The 22,447-nt window shown below is 33.5% G+C and overlaps 1 protein-coding gene across 3 annotated transcripts in view; it reads right to left on the bottom strand.

Annotated features, from left to right (window-relative positions):
• Nucleotides 1-2,234: 2,234 nt before the first annotated feature.
• Nucleotides 2,235-22,447, bottom strand: part of LOC148597918 (uncharacterized) — a 28,051-nt gene continuing 7,838 nt past the window's right edge. For all 3 annotated transcript variants that reach the window (XM_088559952.1, XM_088559951.1, XM_088559950.1), the window contains 6 exons: nucleotides 19,673-20,511; nucleotides 18,333-18,563; nucleotides 17,115-17,254; nucleotides 9,412-14,033; nucleotides 8,348-8,567; nucleotides 2,235-6,328 (listed from right to left, as the gene is read on the bottom strand). In XM_088559952.1, coding sequence (XP_088416078.1) covers nucleotides 6,149-6,328; nucleotides 8,348-8,567; nucleotides 9,412-14,033; nucleotides 17,115-17,254; nucleotides 18,333-18,563; nucleotides 19,673-20,495 — 6,216 coding nt within the window. In that variant the 5' untranslated portion in view covers nucleotides 20,496-20,511 and the 3' untranslated portion in view covers nucleotides 2,235-6,148. The remainder of the gene's footprint in view (nucleotides 6,329-8,347; nucleotides 8,568-9,411; nucleotides 14,034-17,114; nucleotides 17,255-18,332; nucleotides 18,564-19,672; nucleotides 20,512-22,447) is intronic.

Raw genomic sequence — 22,447 nt, 5'->3', positions numbered from 1 at the left:
GGCCTCGACAGCCGTATTGGCCCTCAGCGATACCTCGGGACCAATACAACCGCCTCGACCAATATGACAGACCTCAAACCTAAAACATGGCCAATATGAAATTACATATTTATTAACGTATAATATAGGTCAAAGTTCATTTTTTATAATTAGAGGTGGAACTTCCACTGTGCAATATTTATTTTATTGAAGTTGGATATTGCATGGCTGTTCTTTTTTCAATTGTGTTCATTTGGAGTATGTGAATTTTCATGTAACATCATACAACACTTAGTTAGCCGCATGCATGGTCTTCTTCTCTTGTTTACAAGTGGAATTTTTCTATATTAGTCAGGATAGCTGACAATGGGTAATTTTTCATTGAGTTTGGTTGAAAGCTTTCCTCTTTAGTGAATTTTAAGATAGTGTTCAAGAAGACATACATCAGTGCGTCCGTAGTACCTTTCATTTCAAGCTCTTTTGTGCAGAAAGATAGTCAAAAGCAAAATAATAATGCAAGGACTATAGGGTTTGTAAGTCTCGTCATGTGACTCCGTGGTTTCACGAGAATGGGTCCTAGTCTACCTTTCAAATGCATAAAGATTTGTCATTTTCAGAGCGACAGATTCAGTATATAAAAGCAAAACATATTTTCGTGTAAAAATAACAATAAAAATGACAAATATCTACTTCCACATGATATAAGTGTTAAAAAAAGCGTAAACTAGAAGATTTTGCATTGTACAGCGTTTCGGGATCCCGAAAATAAACATTAAAATGCAGACCGTTCTTCGGATTTCAATACGTTCTAGGTTACAGACCACCAATTCAACCAATGAGCATTTGGAACGTACGCAAAAATAGTCCTACGCAGAAATTACCCCTGTTCTTCATAGTGCTGTGAAAAAAGTTCTCATCTTATTTAAATAATTTAAACGGTTTCTGAAAGGAAAAACATTTCTGTACATTTTATAGGTGCATTTTGCTTCTTGTGATGTGAAGCCTAATCTCCATAATGATTTTTAAGTATACCCCTATCTTTTGAAAACACTGGGATTTCCCATGCTATTTATAGACCCTTCACTTCCGGTGACCAGTACTGCACTGCAAGTCTGCTAACCCCACATGCCATTCTGAGCTGACATATGTAGAATCATGCTGATATATAGTCCTCTGCAGGTTAAAGTTAAGGTAAAGACCAGAGAAGCCATTGAATATTATGAAATTAGCATAGAAGCCTATGGAAAGTGGAATTAGTGGTTTTTAGCCTCTACAACAGAAATTCAGGTTAGGAAAATGAAACTAGGACGATACGTACAGACCCTATTATTCAAAGCACATTAATTGAAAATTTCTCTTTCATTTGATATTAATTTCATTTTAATAGATGCAATAGTTTTCATAAACACTCAATGACAAATCAAACTTTTTCATTAAGGTTTATGATTTTTTTGTCATTTGTCTAAAAAGACCTAGTCAGTTTGTTTCGGTAAATAATATAAGATATGTTCCCATTCTCCAATCTTTTATCTTTAATTTGGTACATCGTTCATCAAAATCCACCCGGTGGTTTTTACAAACACTCTTAGCTAAGTCAACCTATAGCAATGTTCTGTATAGATTATTGTAAGTTAATTCTCCCTCTAATAAACACTCCCTGTATACATATAAAGAAAACACACGAACTAAAACTGCGACACCGCTTCCATCTAAAACGTCAGTTTGCATAAGTTGTGCTAAATATACGGAAAGCTGATATCATGCTTACAACGTATGCATAATCATACAAAGCGCCCATTGGGAACCGAGGTAATTTGGATGGACAGACAAGAGGATTCCAATAGGGTTTGTAAGTCTCGTTCCAGTTTCAATTTCCTCTTCCATGGAAATGCCTATCACTTGGTCGAAATTCTGTTTCCGGATTGGCCAAATACTGATAATTTAGTATCTTTCGAAAAACTGTATTAAAAAATTATCTGATATTGGGTGCCATGTGTTATTTCCTGAATAAATGAAGACTATAGTAAGTAAAAAGAACAAATTCTACTGCATCAGCTATCATTTTTTTAAAGACAGCACTTGTTTACAATCCAGATAGCAGAGCTTTTAAGTTTGAGGAGTGATGCATGATGAGGAAGAGGTTAGGAGGTCAGTGGAGGATATTCCTGTTGCTATGGAAACTGCAACTAAGTTTCTCATATCTAATGATGAAGGGGAGATTCCGAGAAGTAATTAGCTAAGAAAACTGCAAGGTCTCTAATATAACATTTATTAATTGAAAACATAATAAAATAAATAACAAAATAAAATAGGCTATCACAGGTAAAACTGTATTGTATAATGTATATCACAGGTAAACTTTGGTGTAAAATATCCAAACTCGAACACAGTCATGTTAAAAATGCAAGTTTTATACTATGAAATTACTTGAATTCATGGATAACAATTTTCGTGGATTAGAGAAGAAACATGAATTCGTGGTTTTGAGGTTTTCAGTATATTCATCAATGTAGATCTCCTTTTCATTGAGAACGAAATTTCTTGGGTTTGGCCTGCACACGAAAACCACGAAAACTGGTACCACATGAACAATAGTACTTTCATAGTAGTTTGCACTTTGAAGTGTTGAATTTCTGACCAGCATACCAATGTTAAAAAGCTTTTCTAAAATATAATTGACATATTCTTATTCTGGTAAGATCATGGTCATGAACAAATATCTTGAAAGCTATTGTGTAGTAAATGATACAGGACCACCACTATTACATTAATCAATGACAATTGTCATTGTGATAATGTCATGGCATATAAAAATCAATGTCAATGTGTGTAAATGTGTACAACCATAAGTGGTTAATGTTACTGTCAAGTTTTGGAAATGTTACTTCCATTTATAGGGTGTATGCCAATATCAAGTTTTGAATGTGTCATGGCCATTACTGGTGCATGTCAATGTCAAGTTTTGAAAATGTCCCGTTTATTAATGGTAAATACACATGTTAATGTCATTTTTGTAAATGCAAAGGTTGTAACTGGTACATAAAAATGACAAGTTTTGAAAACGTCATTATTATTGAGAGGGATTAATGTCAATATCAAGCTATGAAAAAGTCATGATCATTACTACTGGATGTCAATGTCAAGTTTAGAGAATGGCATAGCCTTTATTGGTAAGTTTTAATGTTAAGTTTTGAATATGTCATGATATCGCTGGAAGAAGTCTTGAAAATATCATGGTCATTGATGGTACATATACATGTCAATGTCATTTTGTTTAAGATGAAAAGGTTGTTATTGGTACATGTCAATGTTTAGTTTTGAACATGCCATGACCATTAATGGTGGACATTAATGTTAAGTTTTGAAACATCATTATAACTGATGTGATTAATGTCAATGTCAAGCTTTGAAAAAGTCATGATCATTAATGGAACATGTCAATGTCAAGACATGAAATGTCATTGTCAATAATGGATGAAAATGTCTTCGTAATTAATTGAACATGGTAAACATATATGTCACTTTCAAGTTTTTAAAATGCAAAGGTCATCATTGATGGCTTGGTAAATGTCAATTTTAAGTTTTGAAAATGAAATTTGTATAAATAGTGAATGTCAATGAACAGTTCTAAAAACGTCTTTGCCATTACTGGGATAAATGTCACTATCAAGATATAAAAATGTTATGGTGATTAATTGTGCATATCGATTTCTGATAATGGTTTTATCATTATATGTGAATTTGAATGTGAAGTCTTAAACACATCAATAGTATTGGTGGTACATACCAATGTTATTGTCTCATTGCCAAGTCAGGGTGATGTCATTGTCATATATGAATGTCAAGTATTGAAAGAGTCATTGTTGTGTCTGAAAAAATGTGAATGCTTTTAGGAAATATAATCGTAATGTCTTGTTCATGAAAATGTCATGTCTGGAAAATGTCACTGTCATGTCTGAAAAATGACATTGATGTGTCTGGAAAGTATCATTTGTCTTGCATGGAAAACACTGTTGTCATGTCTGTTAAATGTACTTGTCATTTACAGAAAATATCATTTTTTATGCTTGGAAAATGAGAATGTCATGACTTGAAAATCTCATTGTCATGACTGATAAATGCAATGTCATTTCTGGAAAATGTGAATATTGTTGTGTGTTAAAATTTCATTGTCATACTTTAGAAAATATGAATGCAATGACTTGAAAACTTAATTGTTGTTTCTGGAAAATGTAATCATAATGCCTAGTAAATCTAAGTATCATGTATGGAAAAAAATCATTGTTGCATCTGGAAAACTGTATTATTCATGTCTGGAATATATCAGTCGTGACGGAAAACATTCTCAGGTCATTGTCTTGTCTGATAATTGTCATTTACAAAAAATGTGAAAGTCATTTTCTGGTATGAAAAATGTTATGTCGTGCCTGTATAATGTTAGTTTCATGACAGGAACATGTTGTTGTCTTGTCTTGAAAATATGATTTTAATGTCTGGTAAAGGCCAACGTCATGCCTTGAAAATGCATGCCATTTGTCATGACTGGAAAATGCAATTGTCATGTCTAGAAAATGTCATTGTTATGACTGGAAAACATAATTGTTGTGCCAAGAAAAAGTCTTTATCATTTCTAGAAAATATTAATGTCATGTCTAGAAAATGTGATTGTTAAGTCTGGAAAATGTCATTTTTGTGTCTACAGAATGTCATTTTTAGGTCTGGGAAATATCATTTTGTCCACAGAATGTCATTTCAGGTCGGGAAATATCATTTTTTGGCCACATGATGTCAAAATATCCTATTTTTGTCTACAGAATATCATTTTCATGACTGGAAAATACTACTTTATGTCCACAGAATGTCATTTTCCAGTCTGGGAAACATAAATGTCAGTCATGAGAATGTAGATATCATAAGTGAGTCCCATTGTTTTTCTGTAGAATATCATTGTCCTTTTCGAGGAATATCTTTGTCATGTCTATAGAAAGTTTTTTTTACAGATAAGTTGGTGGTACTAAGTTTTTAAATTTACTTTCATTTGTGCAGAAAAGTGAGATGATTGTTTATTTAAAAATGCACCAGAATCTAATGCATTTTTTTATGATTGGGATTTATTAAAATTTACACAAAAGGATAAAGAAACTCAAACAAAACAAAAACTTTTCCTATTAGAAATGGGAAAAAATCTATATTAAAAATATTTGATATCTACATGTTTATGAGGTTGAGCTCATGCAAAAATCACAAAAACATGTGAAAAAAATCAGACAATAACAAATGTATATCAACAAGTAAGAAAATCTTAAAAATATAACAGGAATAAGAAATATCACAGAATTTAGAACAACATTAAAATCGCTTATGTTATGCATATTATTGTGGACATGCAAAAAATGCTGGATTACTTGTAACGATGTGCACTACATGTATTTACTGGAAAATTTTCCTGCTGTCTATTTTGCAGTTTCTGTATCTAAGCTAATTTTGTGCTGACTTAAAATATTCATTGTTCAGCAAATTGTAGGAAATTTTCCTTCCAATAATTTTCAGTACAGTTCCATCTAAGAATCATGCAAAAGTAAAAATGAGAGGTCCCTCCAAATCTTCAGCATTGAAATCCTTTGGCTAGAAACCTCTTGGTAGAAAATGTTCTAAAAAAAGAAAGCGTTACTGAAACTTGTGAGTAGCATAAACAGTTAAATTTTAGTTGAATACTACAATGAAAAATTTCCCTCTCAAAATTTTTACAAGTACACCATTTCATACAATAACCAGTCTTTTAATACTAAACACACATTAGTACTAAAACAAGCATTACAGTTATTATTTAAAGAGTCTAGTCAGAGTTAGAGATAGTATCCTGCCTGCCAGCCCGAGACTGGCTATTTGTTTGGCAGGGCTAGCTAATTTTAGCAACAATCTATATAGTCATGTAGTGAATGTGTTGAAAAATTGTACTCAGGACTGGCTAGTATTTGAGTGAGTTTCCTACCCTGGTCTAGTTAGTTAAACCATCTAGGCCAATGTTAAATATCAAATAAGCAATATAGTCTAGTATGCATGACACTTAGATGGAAATATACAAATGCTAGTACTTATAGATAACCATGTTTATCATAGAAGCTACTTATTTGGCTAAAATGTGTGCCATGTACACCCAAGTATTCACTCATGTGGCTTTATATTTGCAATTCTGGCTGTTCTTCAGTTTGGTATTTTGATGTTTATCAGCAATAATCTGTTTGATATCTGCCATCATGGTGTGTAGCTTGTCGAAACGAACCAATACCTCTCCTGTGATGACTGGTCCTCTTGGTATACTACAGATCAGTTGGTCTAGCAGGAACACCTAAAATGAAGGGACCAGTTTAATATTTGCACTAGATATCTTGCCAGTAAAAATTTAACCTGTTGAAAAATTACTTAAGCAGAAAAAGTCAAAACATTTTGTTTTTGACTTCAGTGATCCATTTCTTGAACAGTCATAAGTATAAGGTAGGAGTTTAACAGCCAAAATCAGCCCCAAAGTTCCATTGGATATTTCATTAGTGTTTCAAAAAAATTTTGGCTTATTATAAACAAGTTGTGTCTAAACTACATGCCTGAAAAAAAATCTGTTTTTTTTTAAACATGATGTCATAATATTTTATATTTCTTTGGAAATTGCTTTGGAAATAAAATGGAGTGACAGTGTATCCATCTGCACCATGAAAACTGATTTGTTCAACGTGTCATAGTTTTCCTTTTCTTTTTTTTCTACAGAGTTGCTCATTTACTTTTGTTACTTTGTATGTATTATTTTTGGTTGTCTTGTGTTTTTTTTGGTAGTGTGTGTCTGTTTCCAATGTTTGGTCTTTGTCCCTGGATTACACTTCCACCAACTAATTGATTTTATACATTATGTAAAAACTGACTGCTGGTCTTGTTGTAGAAATGGTTATGCTATATGAATGGAGTCACCAATTCTTCATTAATCTCTAACTTAGTTCTTAAAGAATGGTTTACTAGGTTAACACAAGATCAAAATGTATTATTTTGAAACTGCTATAAAGGGACTCAAGATGATGCCAGGTAAAAGTGAATTTATCCTTCTCTCAACCCATGGTGTAAAAACTGATTCTCTATATATTGGTCACTTCTCTGATGGCTAGATATTTGTGATATCACACTATGGACAATGTGATACAAACTAGTGATAAGAAAAATTTGCCATGGCAGTTGGTTGTTGTGTGATTATGTATCGTTTACTTTAAAACCTGATTGGTTGAAAGTGATGTTGTAACATTTCTAACTTTATTGGTGACGTCATAGATAGACAATCGCTAGGCCAATTTGACTGAGGCCAAATGTCAAGCAGCCAAAATATTTCAGAACATCAATATGCCTTATCTAATTTCAACATCATTGCAAACTTGATGAGGCTCATTTGTTATAATGTTGAAATTGAATAACTGAGTTGATATTTTGAAATATCCAACCTTCACTCATTATGAAACCTATAATTATCTCACATATGAGATTTTGTTCTCTGTGGATGAGTTGTTTAATTTTATTGTAACATCTTTAAAATCATATACATTAAAGTTGGGAGAATTTGAACTGAAATTGTAAATTTCGTTGTTCTAAAAAATTAAAGAGCATCTTACATCATCTTAACTCTTGGATTGTAGGAATTTTCCAGTAAGATACTGTAAATATATGAGTATTTTTGCAAATATTGTTGGGGTGGACATATTTTCAGTGGAATCAATATTCATGATTTAAAAAAGGATAAGCACTTCAAAGTGTTAAATTCAATTTAACAGGTACTATTTTGCCTACTTATCTGTCCATCACAAAAATAGGGAAAGTTAAATACTTTGTTTCAGAATCAGGCAAAATGTGTATAAGGTGTGGCACATAAAGGAAAGAAACACAGAGATCTGATTGTATTATCTGAGTATTTGTACCTCATAACCCCCCAAAATAACAAAAAAGTTTGTAAAGTTTGCTTTTTTAAGATATTGATTCATCAAGTTTAGTTGAAATGCTTTATGTACAAATGGCGGAATCTTTTACTGCATTTTTTTCCATGTATCAGTAGTAAAAAAATATCTATGTCACAGATGCTTCAAGGTAAATTTAAATAGCTTTTCTGTTGTTTTCTAAATGTACTGAATATATTCTAGGCAAAAATGACTAAATTAGGGAAAATGATGTGCCACCCACTGCCTGATTCTTACAAAGAATGGTACTTAATACTCTGCAAAAACTTATATGTTCACAGTATTCTAAGCAGTAACTAAAAGCTTGGGATGAAAATACAGTCATTTGACTACATTGACGGAAGAAATTTAATAATACATGTGAGTGATATTTTATTTCTTACTTGGTCCCAGGTACAGTATGTCCGTGGTATGACTGGATGAGTTCTCAGTACATTCTTGGGTAGTTTACATTTTGGCTCACAACCTGTGGAAAAAAGTGGCAATACATCCCTGAGGACAGTGTACTTGTACCCATTCACTAAAACATACGGTACAGTGATGTCATCCTCAAATATAAGTCCACTATATGTTTGGCCTGTGTCGTCATAGTCAGGCATAAACCTGGAATACATAATTTAGATTATCAATTTTATGGGTCATTGAAAATGTTTATCCATTCTCATCAACAATTTCAGGGGAAAAATTAGGAAATACAAGCTGGTAGCCCAGGCCATATTTTTGTTTAATATTTTCTATATGTTCAGCTAAATTTTATCCAAAAGTTTGGTAGACCAGCTCAAAACCTAGTAGTCAAGTGGTACTGAGCGACTGCTAATTTTTATCCTTGAATGTGTCTCAGAGAAAATAACATGAAGAAAAGGCATCAAATGTGCACTATATACAACAAAAACTAAATTGGTAATCATGATTCATTTCATTAATTTGTTTGGGTCATTTTTTTTATGGGAATTTGACACATGGTGCTCTCAAAAATGGTAAATGGTATATTATTACTTTAATATTATTTAACTTCTATTGACAGTGGTTGTAAAGAAAAAATGATAAGAGAAAAAGAACAACTCATCTAGAAACTACCCTAGTATAAAAATTGAGTCTGTGACTTGACCAACCAGTATGACCTTGAAAATGAATAAAATTCAGATGCTACTGAGGACCAGCATATCACCATTTTTAATCAGAATCCATTGAAGGTTGTTGATTCTAAATTGTTCAAAAGTATATTTATATATATTACTGGATTCAGAAAAAAAGATGGTCACATTTCTCCTAATATACATCTTACATGTAGCAACTTGGTAGACAAGGGGAAATAAATATTTTCAAATACTTCCTCTAATATACCGGTAGAGCAATTATTTGACAGACACAAGGAACCAAACCCATATTTTTTTATGTTGGTACCATGTTGATAAATTCTGAATTCAAACTAACTACTAGTACAAACCTTACACCATGGGCATCTGTTTCTATGAAAACACTGTTGGTGCTGGATGTTGACATGGTTGAATGACTTGAGCTTGGCTGACCATTTTTACCAGTCTTTGTGCCTGTTCTCACCTCACTCCCGCCAATGTCAGACAAGGTCTTTACAGAAGAAAAACTATCGACACCAATCAAATCACTTGTTCCTTCATTTGACAATATGTTTGAACCTGTTGAAGACATTGTTACATTTGATGTATTGCTTCCAACACCGACTGCATTAGAAGTGAGGCTATCCCCACTAATCACAGATCTTGCTGAATTTAACGTTGTTTTGTTTTCGTTATCGTTAAGTTTTGCCCTATGATTAAATTTGCCTGCGTACACATGGACTTTCTCATTAACTCTGCTCTTCCATGTTCCATTTCTCTCCAAGTTTTTATTATCTGTGATATTTTGGTTCTTGGACTCATCCATGTCTAGAAATTTGACAGGTGTCAAAGTTTCATCATCTTCAAAAATATCCTCCAAACTCTGCACACATTGTGGAACTAATGTGTCATCTGTTTCTGAGTTGTCACCTGAGCATGTCTCTTCCAAAATTTCCTGTTTAAATAGGGGAGGGGATGTTCTGTCATTCTGGAACGATTTTGATCCTTCCACCTTTACCAAATTTGCTTCTGACGTCAACTTTGGATCACAGGTTGTCAAGATATAAACATTTCCTTTAATTTCTGTTGTCAGCGATTTTGGATCTATTGCAAATTGAACTTGAGCCCAGTCAAAAAAATTTCTATCTCCAGTGGACTTTCCCCTGTCATTAGCTTCACATAGTCCAAGCTGATGTTCTATATTGTCATCATGTAGTATGTAAATCACATCTTGATCTTGGCTTGTTGAGCTACCAGTTGAATTCACCTGATGTGTTGATTGTGGGTCACAATTGTGAGTTAATTCTGTTTCTAACTTTTCAAATTTAACATCAGAGTTCTTAAGACCATAGCTATTACTCGAGTCAATATTATTGTTTTCATCAACAGAGGTATTGCTACTAATTTGATGGAAATTTTCTGAATTTTCAAATGACTGCAGATCTCCAATTCCAGCATAACTGCTACTCTCAGAAACGTGATCACTGTTATGTTTACAGAGCACACCAGATAAATTTTCAGGGTCAGAAGCCTCATTTATAATCGGCAGTTGTGACTTAGGATGGTTTTGCAGAGAATTGCGTTTCTTTATAATCTCCAAGATTCTCTCCTGCTCTCTGACAACCTTTTCTTCATAATTCACCTTAACAACATCCCAATCTCTATCAACTTGTTTTACATCAACTGTTACATTTTCTGCATCAGCAGACAACAATTTGACCTTAGGTTTACGTCCCCTTTTTTTCTTCTGCTTGTTTAATTTTTGAGTTCCAGCCCCCAATTTTAACCCATTTACCATATTCCCAACACTTCCTTCAACAGAAATGACAGAAGCAGATCCCTGACTACTGGAAGAAATTATTGTGTCTTGGCTTGAGTTTTCATGAGGATTTCTTGAATGGTTCGGAAAATTTACACTTGAGTGAGACGTGGAATCTAAAGACGATTTAGAAACATTGGATTGTGGTACATCAATGTTACTACTATTTTTTGAGGAACCAAGTTTTGGATCATATAAACTCTTCTCACTGCTACTCTTTTCCAAAACCAATGGTCTTGTCAATTCAATTTTTTTCTTCCCTCTTCTTCTTTTTATTTTTGTCTTCTTCCTTGTTGATTTATGACAAATTGTATCACAGTATTCATCATCACTGGTTTCACTTGGTAATGGCAGTCTCGATTTCCCTGGAGTAAAAACTGAGCGCATACTTCTCCGTAAGACAGACTGGTTACCTTCTCCTATATCATCACTCAGGACAAAAACTGATCCTTGAAGTGCCCACTCCTGCATTTGTGTAATGTCAAGGTCAACTTCAGGATTTTTATCGTTGATGTTTTCATTTCTATAATGCTTTTTAGTTCTGTATTTTACAACTGTTTTAGTATTTCTTAGTGGCAATGTTCTTTCACCATGATGTGTACGAGCATAGTCCACAGATCTTGAGTAATCATCAGACTTCCCCTTTGAATGTTTTTTTCTACCCCTTTTCTTTTTTGAAGACATAGATAATGAGTTACCAATCTCATTTTCCTTACTTTCTAAATCAGTCAATGTTTTAGCCTTTGCTACTTTACCAGTCCTACTCAAACTAATTGACCTCTGTTTGCCATACTCTATCTGACCTTGTTTGCCTAATCCACCATGATCACCATGGTTACTATCAAGCTGACTAGCACTGTTTACATTTTCCTTATCTTTATTGTCCACTTCAGATATCTTGTCTTCAGTAACTTTTTCCTTAATTTTTGTAAATGTTAGTTTTAAGTTTTCACACTTCACATAATATTTTGCTTTCTCTGCAGCTAAGAGCGGTGATGATATACTCTTTCTTGCTTTTTCAGTTTTCATATTGTTCTTCTGTTGAGATGGCAAAATTTCACAACTTTTTGCAATGACAGGCAAATTTGTTTGGCTAGTTTTACCATTCTTCGTTTTCTGAGAATGTTGTTGATCAGATGCAGTGCTTGATCTTTGATTTTTGTTCTTCTTAAGCTGAGTGACGTACTTACTATCGTACAAATTAAGGAGTCTCCATGCGCAAGTGCTATCAGGAGCAAATGGGCTAGCAGACGCTAGCTTCATTAACTGATACCCAGATCTATCAAGTCGCTCATCCGAGTCAAATAGAATTTCCCTGTAGGGAGCCTCTCTGCTGATATCCTTTTGCTTTGAATTTGTTTTTGTTTTTGATCCAGTTAACTTATCAAGTCGTTTCTGACTGGCTAATGAGTCATCTAGAATTGATCCAACAACATCAACATTATGACTTGGAACTATACGACTTTTGACCTTTGCCCTTTCATAAGTAGTCTTTCCTACTGGTAAAATAACTGGTCTTTTTGATGAAGGAAAAGGATATCTAGATTGGCTGTCTATATTCTGTTTTCCACTGTGTCCAATATTTCTGTGTGAAACTTTACCCTTTTTCACCACTGATTTTTCTGTTGGCATTTCTGCCATGAAGCTACGTTCTCCTTCTAACAAAGTGTTTGCCTTAGATTTAGAATTGTGGGTTTTTTCAGTGTCATTTTTTACCTTTGTCAAAGAGCTCTTTCTAGCTACATCAACAGTAAAAATGTCAAATTTGCTAGTCACTTGCTCATTTCCTTCCTTCAAGTTTTCAGTTAATTTGACATTTTCATCTATTGTTTTCAGTTGAATCATTTCTTCTTCTGGATTCTTTTTATCCCTTTCAGAAGAGCCATTTTTGTCCTTGTTCTTCTTTTTCCCTAATTTTATGTCTGTATCTTTTTTCTTAATCAAATTATCCACTTTGACAAGCATTTGCTTATTGGTACTATTTTTAGATTTTCCTTGTGGAGGTCTCCCCTTCTTCTTTTTCTGACCTTTGTTCAATTCCAGGTCCTTTTGTTCTTCTTCATCTTTCTCTCCAACAGCTCCCCTATTGATTTCTTCCATTGTCTTTTCCATGTTGTTGTATTCTCTGGGCATTTTCCTATTTTTCTTGTAGAATGGTGTGTCGTCTGCTTCTTTTTCACTCAACTCTTTTGCTTTAACAGAGCTTGATGACTTGGATTCTCCTTTTTCCTCCTCTTCTCCTTCTACTTCAAATGATAATTTTTTAATTGCAGTGGAACCATCCTTTTCTTCTGCTACATTTAAACTTTGCTTTTCTATCTGTACTTTCTCTAGTCCGATCATATTGTCTCTTTCTGAGAGCAGTTCACTATGCTCAGTTTCACTAGGTGAAGTTTCTGTATATACTGTCTCATTCGCACCTACTACAGTAAATTGTGCTTCTTCATCAAATTCTTGTGCTGTTTTGGAGGATTGAGATTTTGGCAACAAATCATTGCCACCAACTTGACTTTCTTTGGTTACTGGCAGTTTGTTTATCAGTTGAATGTTGCAATTTATAGCATGACGGTCTTCAGGTATCAGTAGTAACTTTTCACCCTTTTCATTATAGCCAATGAGGGTTCCATGTTGGTTACTAGTATTGGTGTTTGGAGTACTTGATGCTGCTGGTTGTTGCTGTGGAATAAAGAGTCCAATGCCTTTAAATTGTTTGACTGTTGGTGTTGTACTAGCTGTTGTTGTGGGTAACAGTGATACCCTTGGACTGTTCTGTGTATTCTTCATTACAGTGTCATTGTTCAAAAGTGACACAATTTGGCCACTATTCAAATTCTGTGTTTCATTTACATGTAATATTTTAGGAATATTCTTAGGTAATTTGGAAAATGGTACATGTTGTATTTTCACATACTTTTCTCCTGAATTTGATGTGAGCCTTGACATAAGTGAAATTCCTTTTGGATGACATCCTACATTTTGACCTTCATGATTTGACTTGCCTCCTACATTTTGACCTTTGTGAATTTGAAAGGATCTCATATTTTGACCATTGCTATTTACAGGAGATGCTACATTTTGACCTATCTCGTCAGTAATATTGCACTGAATACTTCCTCTGTTTACATTTACTGCTGAAATGTTATGTGGTTGATCTTGCTCTGTGTCATACAGTATCTAAAAATCCAAAAAAAAAAAGATACAAAAACAAGCATTATGAGAGTATTGCATAGCATTACAAAATCCACTACTTGAAGAAATTCATGTTAAAAAGAACAGAATGCAAATTTCATGCATAATTTTTTAAGGAAAAAAGTGTGGAAAACCTGAGTTTTGCACTTATTTTCTAAGACCAAGGGCCATAACTCAGCAAAAAAAAATACAACTAATCAAAACATCTAAAACCTGACAATGTAAACAATGTATCAAATATCCAACTAATATCTGCAAGCAAGACGAAACAAGAGGCATATGCATGAATCGCTTGCCTGGTTAATTTTTGTCGTTCAAGGACAATAAATCTAACAAGGAGTTGTCCAGCAATTTTGACTCAAGACTTCGGTAGGACTTATCATAAGGATCATTTAAGCATTGAAAGTTTATTTCTATCTATTATAGTTTTCAAGATAATGGCTGAAAACTGTAAAAAAAAAAAAACAAAAAAAAAAAAACGTCATTTTTATCTTTCAAGGGCAATAACTCTTACAAATAACAATCAGACAACTTTGATCCCTGAAGTCTTTTGAAGGCCTTATAATAAGTATCATTTCAGTAATTGAAAGCATTTGGCTAAACCTAATAGTTTTGAAGATAAATGCAAAAAATTATTGTCTGAACCCTATGTTCTATTTTTAATAAAAGCAGCCATGTTTTTTCAATGGATCAAAAATCCCCATATCAATTTTATGCAGATTACCATAAGGAACATTCATACCAAGTTTGGTTCCAATTGGTCAAGTAGTATCAGAGGAGAAGATTTTTGAAAGAAATAACATTAAAAATAGCAAAAAAAAAAAAACATCGAAAAGGCCAGTAACTCTAACATAGCTTAACAGATTAAAACCAAACTATGACCACAGATAGATCTCATCATGCTGAACACTTTTACCCAATGTCAGAATTTGACTAAACCTAACAGTTATATGCAAAAAACTATTGTTTGATCCCTATGTTCTATTTTTAGTAACAGCCGCCATGTTTTTCGATGGATCAAAAATCCCCACAACAGTTCTATGCAGGATACCCCAAGGAATATTCTTACCAAGTTCAGTTCCAATTGGTCAAGTAATGTCAGGAGAAATTTTTTTTTAAAGAAATAACATTTAAAATAGCAAAAAAATGTTGGAAAAGGGCAATAACTCCAACATGGCTTAACAGAAAAAACAAAAATTTCACCACAGATCAATCTCATTATGCTGAACACTTTTACACCATGTCAGTATTTGGCTGAACTGAATGGTTTTTGGAGATACATGCAAAAAACTACTGTCTGATCCAAGGGTCCGGAAATTTTGAAAGCCCATGCCCGACATATTATCAAACTTCAGCTGACGTTTTTGTTAGTCTTTTATATGCTCAGAACGAAAACAAATTTAAAAAGTGTTTGTATGTAGTTATTTTAAGGTAAATATCAGAAAGTGTATTATTTTGTCATATACTATGTCTTTTACAAAATATCAGAGCGAGTGAACGAGTTTGGTTTTGACCACACATGGATGTTCTAAAATGTAAACAAAACATCGTATCTCTCGGACTTTTCATCGTATAGGCAAACAGCGGAAAACTTCCGAGTGATGAAAAAAATGTTGATTACTTATAAAAGAAAATCGCAAACACAATTTGTATATTGATTTAAATGGTCTGTTGACTTCTGTGTTAAAATGATTAAATCGATGAATTGATATTTACAAACTACAAGTACGACTGATTCATAGTTTCAGTTCCATGTGCTTTCGTTATTTCCTCTGAAAAATCAGTGGGAAAATGCTGGACTTGTCAATCCTTTTTCTTAATTAATAAATGTATGAAGATTCTTAGAGTTACTTCAGTTAATTCATATATGCAATGGGCTGCACGAGTACCGTTAATTCAATTATGCAATCAACTAATCAGTTACAGGTAAATCACAGTCACAGGTGGCTGCACACCGGCTAAAATTGACACACACCTGTCAATTGATTTCCAAGAAACAATTAGGAGACTGGTAGACAGGATGTTTATACACTAATAAAACCATGCAGACTGTAATATATAAGGGTTGACGTTTTTTTTTATGTCCGATATTGGAAAATTGTCGTCGGACATTTGCAAAATTTACAATGTTTTGTTTACATTTTAGAACGTCTACGTGTATTCGAAATCGAACTCATTCACTAGCGATGATATTTTGTAAAAGACAGAGTATGTGATGAAATAACACTTCCCAATATTTATCTTAAAATAACTACATACTAACGTTTCTTAAGTTTATTTCCGATCTGAACATGTAAAAGACTGACAAAAATGTTCTATGCAGGATACCGCAAGAAACGTTCATACCAAGTTTAGTTTTAATTGGTCAAGTAGTGTCAGAGTAGAAGAATTTTGAAAAATTGTTGACGATGATGAACACCAAGTGATGGCAATAGCGCGGCCAGGTAAGCTAAAATGTAAACATCATTTCACTAACCCGAACAAATTTTTACTTGCTTGGGCTTCGGGCTAGTGGTTTAAGGTGAGCACTGAATTTTGGCTCAATTCTATGCATACTCATGCAGGAGATAGAATAAGTCTCCGACCAACATTGTTTTTATATTTTTATATGAAGTCCAGCCTTTAAAATCCATTAAATGTCTACTAAAAAGAGTTGTACATACAACCATGATCAGATAGACAGACATTCTTTCCCTCTAAATGAGGTTTGTTTTGGGGATAAATACAGACTGATTTATTTTTTTACACCTTACGGCAAACATTTCATGCATTTCAGGATGAGATAGCAGATAGATTGCTCTGTACTAGTCCGATTTGTACTAGCTCACAGAAGCAACAGTCCAGAGGTAGACAAATTAATTTGACTCTGAAACGACCAGCTGTCACTCTAACCCTGTAAAACCAATTACGTTTGGCAAAGAAGCAGTGACCACCATTTTAAAGTCTTTGGTATTATTTGGCTGGGGATCGAAACTCATGCACTTGATTTCAGCATGCTACCCAGAAACCACCAATGTAAATATAAAAAACAAATCAAAATTAAGAGCACGTTTCAGTCTGATAAACCTGTAATGGTGACACCATGGCAACATTATTAGACAAATCAGGATTCTCGACAGTCAATGTTGGTGGGTTCTTCACATGTTTACATAGCAGTTGCCAATCTATCATTAAATCACGGGATGTAATGTGGCGCCATTTAGCTCCTACAAGATGAAAAATATGATAAGACAACATCTATCTCATAGTCATGCTAAAAATCAAATAAAATATATTTTACCTAAATGTGTGGTTGTATTATATCTTTAGTACTTCTCTGTCTGAGAATTGGGCAAAATGTATAAAAGGTGTAGCACATGAAGGAAAAAAACGCAGAGTTTTCACTGCATTAACCAAGTATTTATACCCGATAGCCTTCAGAAATAACCATCAAAATGCTTGTAAAATTTGCCTTTTTAAGATATTAATAGGTCAAATTTAGTTGAAATGCACTATGTAAAAATGGCGGGAAAATTTACCTGCACTTTTTCCTTATATAAGCAGTAAAAAAATATCTAGGTCACAGATGATTCAGGATAAATTTAAATAGAGGTTCAGTTGTTTTCTAGATGTATTGAATATATTTTAGGCAAAATGACTAAATTGGTGAAAATAACGTGCCACACATTGCCTGATTCTTACACAGAATGGTACTTAAATCAATAAACTGAAGTAAGGATGTAAATCATGCTTTGAAAAAGAAAGTATGTCATTAAAATTATTTTTATATGGCAGTCCAAAAGCTGTTTAAATTAAAAAGAATTTAAAAATTGAAATTTATTACACAGACAACATTTGAAAATTCATTGCTTTCTATACAAAGATTTAAATTCTGGATATTTTGATGTAAAGGTACAAGTCAATGTCCACAATTTGAATCTTCAAAATTAAGTTGTCTTTGTCTTTGTGTTGTTTTATTTTAAAATTTTAATTTGATTTTGAAGAATTGTCATCTTTCTGTTACCATGAATTTTATGCCTTCTGCTGTTTGGGCCTTTCAGTGCTTACTTAAAGATGTGTTGGACCTTTTGGTGATCTCTGAAAGTATCTACTATTTTGGATTTAGGTTAAAAGATGGTGCATTTGGTAAATTGCCTTTCACTATATCCGTTCTTTTTTCTGTAAATCATAACTGTCTTCATCTTCAAAACTACCAATTTCGAAATATATTGTTGTCGTGTGATATTTTTTCAGAAATGTACATGTATATTTTTGTAAGCATTACTCCTAAAGTATTCAGCATACCCCAACCCTGCTGTCTGGCTATATAACTTGACAAACAGTTTGCTTCCAATGATGTCAAACATTTTGTGATGTTTCCTCCGTTGCCAAGGAGATGTTCTCGGCTAAGGTCAAACAGGTAACTATAAACATCGTGGAAGTATGGATAGACCAGTGACATAGGGACATAAGGTCTAGAGCATAACTTCATTGCTGGCAGAAGGTTACGTCCATTGTAAATAATAGGATCTGGCTCTTAAAATAAAACAAATGGTAAAAAAAAGTTAGCACTCGAGAGCTCTCACATTTACCCAACTCGATCAAAGGATCAAAGTACCATGTTTTTTTTTCAAAGCAAGGGAAGCAACTGAAGAAATATCCTTCTGGTATCAGTCTTGTATTACATATTCCTGAGTGTGTGTATGTCAAAACATGGAGGCTAAAAAATATAAAGCACTTTCTTTTCGCCTTTTCCTGTTTTTGTTTCTTGGCAAATGACTATCATTTTTCATCAAAAGTACAGGGTAAATATCAAGCTATGACACAAAAAACTTGTTTTTGAGGAAAACAGAATTTTCTTAAAAAAATAATGCTTGAGAAAAGGGGTCTATTTTATGAACTCAAAATAAAAGTGAAAGTAGTTCGACCTGTGCTGGTGTACCAAAGTTCGTGCCTTTTTTTTCTAAAATAGACCTAAAAATTATTTTTGACATTTCCTTAATGGATAAACATGGTCAAAAGTTAGATTGAAACTCCTTGTCTATTTTTTTAACAATCATGAAAATTTAAGGTATACTATAGAAGCCTATGGGGCAAAGAATACAAGACTGAGACCTTCTCTATAATTCCGTGCAGCTGCTGTGAGAAATATGCTCTCCTCTCTAAATATGTGTACCTTTTTGATCTAGGCAGATAAAGTATATTGTGTATATATAGTGGATTCCACTTAATCACATACCTGTTAGTTGCATAAAAACTCAAAGAATTAAACATGTTCCATCTTATCCATGTAAAAAAATCCTCTTATTTGCATAACATCAGGCCAAAAATGAGAAATTCCTCTTACTAGCATAAATATTTTTCAAAATTTACTCAAAAATGTACCTAAATGGGTAAAACAACAATACATTGATGACCGTTTGTGAAATACCTCAAGTTTTCTTAAGAAATTTGTTTTTATAACAATATTTTCTCTTTCGTAAGACTAGACACTAAAGCAAGAATCTAATTAGATATGAGGAAGAATATACCCATTTTAAACATTGAAAACGTCAGATGTCCCTTGAAATTACAATTTCAGTTAATTGCATATTTTTTCTCAGATAATTAGTTATGCCATTAACAGGAAGCCACTGTGTAAGTACCTTTATTTTTGAACTTTTCTTTGATCTCATTCAGTGGTAAAACACACCAGCAGAAGTGGTTGTTGGCTGCCAATTTCATCTGTTGAAATTCACTACAAACCTTGTGGTCTGGGGAGAGGATATTATCATGATTTGCATGCTCTTTCCAATAATGGCACTCTCTACTCTGTATTTCTTCTGAAGTCAAATGCCGAGTTCTGACAAGATTTTTCAGCATAGCAATCTTCGCTTGGACAACTCTGGTATTAACCAACAGGGTGCCACAAGGTACAATTCTAAAATTACGCAAAAATGCCATTTGTTGTTTTGGCGTGCAAGGACTAGCATTGGTCTCGTCCCTTGGGTAGCCCAAAATCTCTTTTATAACTGTCAACACAATGTCACATAGAGATTCAGAGCATGATGGGAAAATTATTTCTTTAATGTCTGTCCATACAGCCATTTGCTTGCCATCATCATAAATGACTGGCATCTTTTGAATATGCATCTCTGCCTGTGATAAAGACTGTCTTTTGACTTTGGTTGGTTTGGAGTTGTATCCAATTACAGGGCGGTCCTTTATACTGTTATATCTATTTGGTGTTCGCATTTCAGTATTTTGACAAATCATATTTGCTGCTCTTTCTCGGCGAGTTATTGCATTACCATTGTAATCGTGATTTGTATTGGTCTGTTGTCTGAAGATTTCATCTCTGGTCATCTCTGAATCATTTGTTTGGGTTTTCTGTGTACCTTGCGGAGTTGAAGTATGGGTAGTTATTCGATTGGTGTGCTGATCTTGAGTAACAACCATGGCTTCATTAGATAGATATGAATAGAACATGGATATACATGTATACCTGAAATGAAAAATAAGTCTTGTGAAATGAATTTATAACAACAGGATATGTGAAAAGACAAATGCATACGGTTAATACATGTTCAATGCTATGTAGCACTAGGACACCATTTCCTCTTAAATTTAGTTAAATAGTAAACAGGAAGTAGAAAAGTAAGGAATACAGAAAAAGGGAGACACAGAACAAATTATCATGCAAAAGCAATATACCAAATATCTACAAGAATTCCCATCAATACAAAAAAACAAAGCCGAGATATCTGTTATGAAAATTTCCATCAAGCACCTAAAAATGTCATGCAGTAAACAGAAGTAGATAAGCAAATAGTCTGGAAAGGGGAGACTGTGCAATCAGGCAAAGGCAAATATACAAACCAAATCTCAAGTAGTACTCCAGCTAAGAATCATGCAAAAGTTGATTCGTGGTTGGAAAGCCTTCATATTTTTATTTTTGATATTTTTAAATTTTTTTTTATAGTAAACAGAAATTAACATGTGACTTTTATATAACCCCTGTTCACAGGAGATATAACTTATAAGGAATATACTATAAAATTCAAAATTAAGGGAGATAACTCTGCAAAGACACTGAAGTACAACAGAAACTATTGTATTTTTTATGTGAATTATCTCATAAAAACAGAGAGATCAGAATGAGTAATTATGCATTCCATCATACAGACCCATAATGCAACTCAATAACAATAATAAAATTATGTAGCCTTTTTTAGGATGTATCATATATTACAGAATTTGCATGATTTTTACAAAGACAACTACTTAAGCATTCCCTCCAAAAGAATCTAAGAAATCTGTTACAGAAAAAAAGTACATAGCTTAGAGTAGTATACATACACATTTCAGAAGATACATGATTTACATGTAAAAACCTATTGTGAAAGAGTAATCAAGGGAACCAAGGTTATAGCGGTAATCAAAAGAATGCAATCCTGGGACAAAGACAAGATACGGAAAAAAGATATACACAACAAAGAACATGAAGTAACTAAAATCATACATACAAAGTAACAAAAGCAAATGAGCAACTCCACTAAAAACTGGGAGCATGGACCAGGTGCACCGGTGTGAATTATACATGTTCTATCTTCAAGAGACACTGATATCAGCCTAAGGGCAAAACAATCTGCTAAAACAGTTCAAATGCTTTTTTTTGTAGATAAATGTACCACTTTTTATCATCTTAGAAAACATTCCATACTGAAAGCAAAGTACAACAAACTAAAGAAAAAGAACGAAAAGTTCCAAATGTGATACAGGGTCTATGATACAGGTTAACCCTTTGGCAGTGGTTAGCCGAAGGACATCTATATCAATTGTTGGCAGGCCACAGGTAGGACATATACTGGTATGTCCAATGTTGGCAGGCCACAGGTAGGACATATATCGGTATGTCCAATGTTGGCTGGCAACAGGTAGGACATATACCGGTATGTCCAATGTTGGCTGGCAACAGGCAGAACTCATCTGTTAAATTTTGAGGCCACTGAGGTAGGAAATATATGCATCCAAATTTTAAGATTAAAATTTGTTTTTTCTTTTTGCAAATTGAATAATCAATATTGTTTGTTTGAAGTTAGCTGTTAGTTATTTTTAAATCACATGTGATGTTAACTTTTTCAACATGTGTTAACATTATGAAATGCTATGTATGATGTAATATTTGTCTAATGAACATCACGGCAAATGGTCAAAGCTGTGGCACATGGGGTAATGAAGCAACAAAATCCTTGTACAGGACCTGAATCAATCCATGCAACTAAAATTGTGATGAGTCATTGATCACCGATCAGTTTTCAATCAGTCACTGATACGTCAAACTGATCCATTATACCGGTGATGTCATCACATGACCACAGAGCGGTCAATGTATTTTACAGATTTCGTTGTTTTGTTTGTGAATTTTTACGTGAACATAT

This window comes from Perna viridis, chromosome 14 (genome assembly GCF_037379345.1).
Source record: "Perna viridis isolate PV_CMFRI_1.1 ecotype Kerala chromosome 14, ASM3737934v1, whole genome shotgun sequence".
Taxonomy (NCBI): domain Eukaryota; kingdom Metazoa; phylum Mollusca; class Bivalvia; order Mytilida; family Mytilidae; genus Perna; species Perna viridis.
This window is presented reverse-complemented; position numbering and strand designations above follow the sequence as displayed.